The 7,412-nt window shown below is 65.3% G+C and overlaps 3 protein-coding genes across 3 annotated transcripts in view; 1 reads left to right on the top strand and 2 right to left on the bottom strand.

Annotated features, from left to right (window-relative positions):
• Positions 1-703: 703 nt before the first annotated feature.
• On the top strand, positions 704-3,464 carry FA09DRAFT_327054 (hypothetical protein). Its single transcript, XM_025741251.1, has 2 exons — positions 704-2,459; positions 2,571-3,464. Exons 1-2 carry the CDS (start codon positions 1,119-1,121, stop codon positions 3,447-3,449), a joined length of 2,220 nt encoding a protein of 739 aa, XP_025601368.1. The 5' UTR covers positions 704-1,118; the 3' UTR covers positions 3,450-3,464.
• A 478-nt stretch (positions 3,465-3,942) lies between these two features.
• FA09DRAFT_327053 (hypothetical protein) lies at positions 3,943-4,598 on the bottom strand. The gene has a single exon (XM_025741250.1). The coding sequence runs from the start codon at positions 4,367-4,369 to the stop codon at positions 4,187-4,189; it is 183 nt and encodes a 60-aa protein (XP_025601367.1). The 5' UTR covers positions 4,370-4,598; the 3' UTR covers positions 3,943-4,186.
• Positions 4,599-5,048: 450 nt separating this feature from the next.
• The window catches only part of FA09DRAFT_332989 (hypothetical protein), a gene marked incomplete at both ends in the record, with an annotated part of 3,731 nt that continues 1,367 nt past the window's right edge, over positions 5,049-7,412 (bottom strand). Inside the window, 10 exons of the mRNA XM_025743667.1 lie at positions 5,049-5,116; positions 5,192-5,300; positions 5,383-5,552; positions 5,615-5,916; positions 5,983-6,302; positions 6,391-6,468; positions 6,597-6,664; positions 6,768-6,835; positions 6,973-7,240; positions 7,324-7,402. Coding sequence (XP_025601366.1) covers positions 5,049-5,116; positions 5,192-5,300; positions 5,383-5,552; positions 5,615-5,916; positions 5,983-6,302; positions 6,391-6,468; positions 6,597-6,664; positions 6,768-6,835; positions 6,973-7,240; positions 7,324-7,402 — 1,530 coding nt within the window. The remainder of the gene's footprint in view (positions 5,117-5,191; positions 5,301-5,382; positions 5,553-5,614; positions 5,917-5,982; positions 6,303-6,390; positions 6,469-6,596; positions 6,665-6,767; positions 6,836-6,972; positions 7,241-7,323; positions 7,403-7,412) is intronic.

Raw genomic sequence — 7,412 nt, 5'->3', positions numbered from 1 at the left:
CAGCTGGCAGTCGAGGCGTGTGCTGCCGCAGCAATTGCGCGTTGGCTTGAGAGGCGCGCGGCGATCGCCCTCTCCACAGCGCCAGCTTGTGGCAGGCCATGCAACGTAAGGCAGTGCCGCTTGGGCACAGCGACCGCAAAAGCTGCACAAGCCATTCGATGGTGTGTTGTGTGGGGCTCTTGACTGCAAGCTGCGGCAGAGCTGCAGAGGAGCCAGCTCTCGCCAAGGCAGAGTCAAAGAGGTCTCAGAGCGAGGCTTTCAGCGCGTCGACTTCTCCTGGCTGAGAAGGAGCGAGGCCGCTGCATGCGCTTCTCCGCATCGCGCATGCTTCTCCGCATGGCGAGTCGGCGGGCGGAGCTTTGGCTTTGGCTCGAGCGCTGCAACGGCGAGACGCGCCGCGTCGCTGGCCGGCAAGGGCGGTGCGGAGAAGGCCGACGAGAGACAACAGCGGCGAGGTGCCGTGCCGTGCCGTGCCGTGCCGTGCCGTGCCGTGCCGTGCCTTGCCTAGCCTTGCCGTGCGTTCGGCGCCCGTGCAGCGGTACCCTCGTTGCTTGTCTGCGCTCTGGGGGAGCGGCGCATGAGCGGCACCGCTGCCTCATCCTTCGCCCTCGCAGCATTCCACCACCACCTTCATCACCACCACCACCACACACTCACCCCACCCGCCACTGCACACCCCGTCTCTTCACACACGTTTTGCGCGCGCCGCCATGCCGCCCAAAGCCAAAGACTCGCCGGCGCGCAAGCGTGTGCCCAAGGAGCCAAAGGAGCCAAAGGAGAAGGGCGCGGGCAAGGCGAAGAAAGACAGGGTTGAGGAGAAGGCTGCCAAGGAGGAAGAGGCAGGTGAGTGCTCTCGTCGAGCTCGGCGCTGCATTGGAGAGCCGAAGTGCCACTGCCGAGGCGTCTGCGTGGCTGTGAGACGCTCGAGGCGTGCGTAACAAGAGGGCGTCAGGGGCTGTTCCTTCGTGAGAGCATAGCTCTCCGGCCCGACGACGGCGTCAGGTACATAGCACCAGCTAGCAGCGCCGCCGCGACACCTCTCTCGCAGCAGCGTGAGGGTCTCGTCTTAGCCTCTGCACCTCTCTCTCTCTCTCTCTGCCATCTGCGCTGCGCTGGCGATGGCCTCCCTCTCTCCTCTCCCGGCACGCACCGGCGGGCGTTCCCGCAGCGGCACGCTGCGACCTCCTGTGCCTTCTCGCCGTGCGCCCGAGCCGCCTCTCAGCGCGCGCAGCTTCAGTGCCGGCACTCGCAGCGTCTCGCCCGCGTCTCCCTCTCCCGCTTCTTCCGCCAGTGGCTCCGCGCCTGCTTCGCCGCTGCCAGCGTCGTCCTACCGGCGACCTGCTTCTTCGCCTGCTTCGAGTGCTGCAGGAGTGCTGGGCTATCGCCGTCCGACGTCTGCCTCCTCTTCCTCTTCGCGCTTCGCCAGACTGCCTCCTTCGCCTTATCTCGATGCTCACTCTCATTCCCGCGCCGCCTCTCCCGACGCGCGCGCAACACCAGCGACGCCGCCTTCCAAGCGCCGCACCAGCGGCGCGTCCTCAGGCACAGCCAATGGCGCTCGCGGCACAGCGGAAGACTCGTCTTCGGAAACAGAAAACGAGGGCTTCGAGGACGCTCAGTCCGTCGACGTCTACGCCGACGAGGATTCGCACAGCGTAGGCGCACCCAGTTCAGCCACAAGTCACGCGAGCAACCTCTCCGAGCTGGGCGCCGGACCCCGTGCGCCGAGTGCCGCGGCGGCGGCGCAGCGCAAGAAGGAGAGGAGAGTGAGCCTGGCTGCCGAACTGGCGATGGCGGACACTTCGACGGAGATGGAGGAGAAGGAAAAGGAGGACAGGGAGAAGGCGGAGAGGGAAGAGGAGGAGCAAGTGAGGCAGGACATGGCCGATCTGGACCTCTCCAAATTACCGCCTCCTCCCTCGCACGACGACGCCGACGATGCCCACCCTGCTGCTGCGGCAGCGTCGGCAGCGTCGACGGAGTCAAGACCTGCACTGCCCGTGCGGACGGCCACTCTTTCGCCACTCGAAGGGCGCAAGTCTCTGTGGGAGCGTCTGCGCTCCGCCTCGGGCGACACGCCTTCCCCTGGCGGCAGTAGCTCGGCCTCTGGCGGCGGCGCCTCGCCAGCTGCCTCTCCCTCTCTTGCCTCTCCGAGCGGCGGCGGCGTGCCGGCCTCTCGTCCCGCCGCGCCCTCCAAGCGCCCTACCTTCGGTGCGCTGCCCTCGTTCTCCTCCCTTGCAGCCGCGGCAGCTGCCGGACTGGGAGCGCGGCGTGCGTCGGAGACCTCGACGCAGGAAGCCGTGGAGAGACAACGCCTGCCGCGCTTCGGCGTCAACGAGAGTCAGCTTGCGGAAGACGCGATGCGCTTCATTGATGCGCGAGATGTGCTGTACAACGAGAAGGATCCGGAGCGGATCAGGGAACTGGGCATGAGGCTGGAGAGTGGCTGGCGAGAGAAGGTGAGTCAGAAGAGCGAACAATGGAGGGGAGGGGGGCGGCTGAAGGAAGCTGGAGGGCAGAGCTTTGCATCTGCGGGGCTCTCTGCTGATTCACGTTCCTCGCACCAACAGCTGCAAGAAATCTCTCTGCTGCACTCCAAGCTCGAGGCGCTGCAGCACGCGCTCTCGGACGTCGAGGATGAAAACGCGACGTTGCGCACCTCCATCTCTGCGCTGTCGGAGCAAGTGGCCTCTCTCGAGTGCGCCTTCGACTCCTTCCAGCACGCCACGATCGAGCAGATGCGCCGCGAGCGCGAGCTGTGGAGCGAGGAGCGCCGCGAAGAGCTGGAGCGCGTCCTCTACGCCGCCGCGGCGGCGCGCCGCGAGGCCGAGGCGGCAAAGGCCGTCGTGGCGCAGCTGAGGCTCGTGCTGCTGGGAGCGGGCATGCGGGGCGATGTGGATATTGCGGGCATCGAAAGGGCGATTGAGGCCCTCTCGAAAGGCCTGCCTTCCGACGCTGACGAGCCAGCTTCCGCCACGCCCTCGGGAGCATCGGAGAACGACGAGGAGGCGCAGGAGAGGCGAATGGCCTCGGCGATGCTCTTTGACGTGCCGCTCTCTCCGGGCGCCGAGTCGAGGAGACAGTCGATGCTGTTCGACCAGCCGGTCAGCCTGGCCCATCTGCGCCTGCTCGGTCTGGCACCGCCGAGCGACGGCGCCACGCCCTCTTCGCCCTCCTCAAGCAGCACCGATCGCACCTCTCTCGCCTCTCTTCCCCCCACGCCCCTCTCCTCGACCCCCTCTCACGCCGCCCTCGAGACGCTGGCAAGGCGCAAGGAGGCGGCCGACGAGGCGTTGGCGCGCGCGCTGAGAGAGGAAAACGAGAGGCTGAGGACGCAGATGAAGGAGCGCGAACGCAGATTGGCCAGCGCGCAGAAGGAGGTCGAGACGCTCAAGGAGAGAGTGAGGGACACGGAGGCGGCCGTCGAGGGGCTCTTTGCGGCTGTATGAGGCGCCCTCGGAGAGGGATTGGGGGGGAGGGGGGGGGAGGGGGGCAGAGGAGAAAGCCAAATGTCACATGCTTCATGCCTCAACCCAGCTCAGTTGCCGTCGCGCGAGCCGACCGTCTTTTGAGCGCAAGCGTCTTGACCTTTGGCGTGCGCCTCCCGTGAATGACTGCTTGGAGCGCAGGTGCACGTTGGACGTCTGCTCACGAAGACGTTGCAGCTCCGGCACGGCCATGGCCATGATGCTGTTCTTGCATCTCCCCCTGGTGCGCGGGCGACAGGGTAGTTGGGCGGAAGCGGTGCCAGGTCTTGCCGCCGTATCTGCATAGGGAAGGCGTGCGAGATGCAGGTAACCCCCCCCCCCCCCCCGGCGGAGGGTTGCGCAGCACTTGACTCACCCAGATGCTGACGCCGGCAGCGGCAAGGGCGGCTACGGGCAGTGCTCCTCAGGCGCAGGCTGAAGAACAGCGGCGCCGCAAGTAGCGGGCGCTGACGACGGCGTCTCGAACACGTCAAGGTAGCGCTTGCTCTTTCCGGCGCTGCGCAGACGGCGCCACACCGAGCCGTCTCTGGCTCGGCGCGCACGACGACGAGCCACCAGAAGGGCGCAGCCATCAAGCCGGGCCGCGGGCAGCGCCGTCGTGTTGGCTATAGCGGCGGCGTCTGTAAGCATCAACGCGCAGATTGCGCACGCCGAGAAGAGCATCACGAAGCGCAAGCCCGGCGCCAAGCTGCACTGCCTCAAGGCCTCTGCTCGAACGCTCTCTTGCCAAGCACAACGACGCCGCCGCGGCAGAGGTGCAGGCGTGCATCGACCTGCGCCAGCAGCGCACTACAATCTGTCAGCGTGCAACAAAGCAGGCATAGAACGCCGAGGGCGGCTGCTGCCCGCCAGGTCCCCTGGTGCAGAGCGTGCCGCAGCATGCGGCGCAGGCGCAAGCCACGCAGATCCTCCAGAAGGCTCCAAAGCAGGGCGATGGGGCCGGGGGGCAAGAAGCGTGACGCACCTGGCGGTGGCGTTTGCTGCTGGCCGCCTTTGAAGGCGCCCACGTTGCGGTCATGTTGCGCTGCGGAATACAAGGACGCACGCCTTCAGTCAGGTACACCAAGTTCCCGGACCGTGCCGCAAGGGATCACGGTGCGCTCAACGGCCAGGCAGTGGTGCGCCAGCCGTGCCCTCAAGGGCAACACGCTTCTGTGCGTTGAGCGACACGCTCTGCAGCCAGGGAGGTCAGCAGGGCAGCTCTTCGTTGCGCATGACATCCTGCCCACGAGCCATTGAGGAACGCCGAGATGTGTAGCATCATGATGGTCTGAGGAATGGGTGGGTTCCGGCGCAGTTTGCGCTGTCGGCACTGCCCTTGCAGACACGAGTGCGGCGCATCGGCTCTTTGCAGGCGCTCCTCCACGCCGCGCCCGCCTGCGCCCCGCACTCGGCTCCTTCCAGCTGAGCCTCGCCGTCCCGAGCACGCTTGTCTCTTCGATGTTTGCATCTCGTCTCATTCCGGTTTTTCGCGCAGTGCGGGGCTGCAAGCATGCCTAGGCCCGCGCCTGTCGATGAAGCAGCGTAGCATCGTCGACTTCGAGCTCTGATGGGCTGGATCTAGTCGACGCGCACCGCCGTGTACATGCGCCGCACCGCAAAGAAGCTGGCTGCCCAGCCAATCGTGCCTGGCGGAGGAGGGTCGAACAGCAGGAGGGAAGAGGATGAGATGCGCTCAGGGAGGCGGAGGGGAGAAGACACACACGCACCAAAGAGCAGGAAGTTGAGCAGCGTCAGGAGGGAGAGATAGCCGAGGAAGAGAATCTTGGTCGAGAGGCCGGGCAACGAGAGACGCGTGGCCCAGTAGAAGAGCTGGGGGGGGGTGGGGGGGGGGGCGGGCGAAGACCAGTCAGTCCGACAGTCCCCCGCGAGCCCTCGACTCTCTCCAACTCACGCCGTAGGTGAAGAGCCAGAAGGAACTGCCGCCGCCCGTGAGGAAGGCGCGCCAGTGCCAGCGGTAGTCTTCGGCACAGAGGGCAAAGTAGGTGTAGAGGATGGTGACGGTGGCCGTGGTGAGGGCCGTGACGAGAAAGGTGAGGGCCAAGAAGCCAAATGCCACGTAGACTGGTGGCGTGCGCTTGTAGTCAGCGAAGAGAAGCGAGAAAGAGGGAGAGGGGGGAACTCACCGCGTGAGCCGAAGAGCGAATTCAGCATAAAGTACAGCTCCAGGAAGACGGCGGCAAAGGGCAGCACGCCGGCCATGAGCGCCGCCGGCAGCGGCTGCAGGTACCACTGCGCCGGCGGAATCTGGCGGGGAATGGCATTGACGCGCGTGGGCGCGCGATAGCCGCCGTGGCGGATGCCGAGGAACGCGCCCGCCAGCGTGAGGGGCAGCGAGATGAGGAACCAGAGCGCCACGAGCGCCAGGAGCGTGCCAAAGGGGATGGCGCCAGAGGAGGAGGAGACGAGCAGGAAGAAGTTGATCGCTCTTAGCGGTGAGGGTGAGGAGTGAGTAAGTTTCGAAGCCCAGGTTGGGGGGGGGGGGGCAACTTACAGAATGGAAGCGAAGACGACGGCCGGAAAGCACGTCGCCGTCAGAGCGACGCACTTCTTCCACTCCTCTCGGCCAAAGGAAATGTGCAGGCGCGTGGCAAAGTATCCGGCGAGCGACGCAAAGAGCGTCCACGCCACGACCATCGTCGTGCCCAGCGCGCCGCGGTTGGAGGGCGAGAGAAAGCCGAGGAGCGCAAAGAGCAGCGTCACGGACGCCATGCCGAGCAGCTGCGCGCCCGTGCCGACCATGACGCAGAGCAGCAGCGGCCGAGTGGGCGACCGGCAGACGTCGGCGTGGATCAACTTCCAGCCGTACTCTTCCTGTTTCGGCGCGCGCACGAGAGAGAGAGCGTCAGGGCTGGGGCCTGCAGGCCTTGAAAAGGCAAGATCATTGAGATCTCTCTCTTACCTGGACATCCTCATCCAGGTCAATCGCATTGTATCGGCTAATGTCGCGCTTGACGCTGCGCGTGAGGATCATCGCCACCTGTGTGTGGCGGGCAGAGGGGGGGGGGCAATCCTACGGTTTCAGCTTCTGCCCCCTCCAGCTTGCCACTGCCCCCATCGCCACGACGGGCAGGATGGCGGGCAGTGAGAGAGATGGAAACAACGCACCATGACGATGAGGAACACAACCACAATGACACTGTTGCATAGCGCAAAGAAGTGGATGCGCGGATCGACTGTTTGTTTTTCGTGGTGCGCAAGCACGCAAGAAACATGGCCACACGCGCTCTCAGCCGGGGCGGGCACGCGAAGCCGGCACGGCCCAGGGCGGAGACTCACAGACACGAAGATAGTTGTCCCAGCGCGTAGCCCAGGGCGTGGCGCTCTCCTTCCAGTACGTATTCATGCTGCGTTGTTTTTGGCGAGGCGGAGCGGGCGTCAACTCAAGTTCAGTCGGTGTTGGCGGTTGACTTTGTCCTCTTCTCTCTTCCGCGGCCGAGGCGCGAGAGAGAGAGGGAGACAGGGAGAGCAACACACAACTCACGTATAAGCGACCTTTCTCTCCCCTCCTCCTTCTGCGCCCGAGCCGGGGCCGAGAATCATCATTTTATCCGTCTTGCAATCGATGTCGCCGTTGCCCTTGAGCGAGTCGCGGCTCCACGGAAACACCGTGGCGCCGACGATGCGGTATTCCTTGTCGCTGCGCCGATGGTACTCGAGGTACACATCAAAGTGGTTGTGCAGTGCCGGCGAGGGCAGCGGCGCCATGTAGTCGTCGAACAGACGCCCTAGAGGGAAGCCGATTTGATAGTCTGTTTGCGCAGAAGGATGAACGAAGAATTCGCCATCTTAGCTGTACGCCAGAGTCGCGCAAGGGTAGGCGGAGGGAACGTACAAGTCTCATGTGTGCGATCCGCCACGCGCTTCGTAGCGACGGGCAGGCCGTCGACGAGCCAGTTGACGGCGTACTGCTGCTCGATGACG

This window comes from Tilletiopsis washingtonensis (genome assembly GCF_003144115.1).
Source record: "Tilletiopsis washingtonensis strain MCA 4186 unplaced genomic scaffold FA09scaffold_1, whole genome shotgun sequence".
Lineage (NCBI taxonomy): Eukaryota > Fungi > Basidiomycota > Exobasidiomycetes > Entylomatales > Tilletiopsis > Tilletiopsis washingtonensis.
The sequence above is the reverse complement of the archived record's forward strand: the minus strand, read 5'-3'. Positions and strand labels throughout refer to the sequence as shown.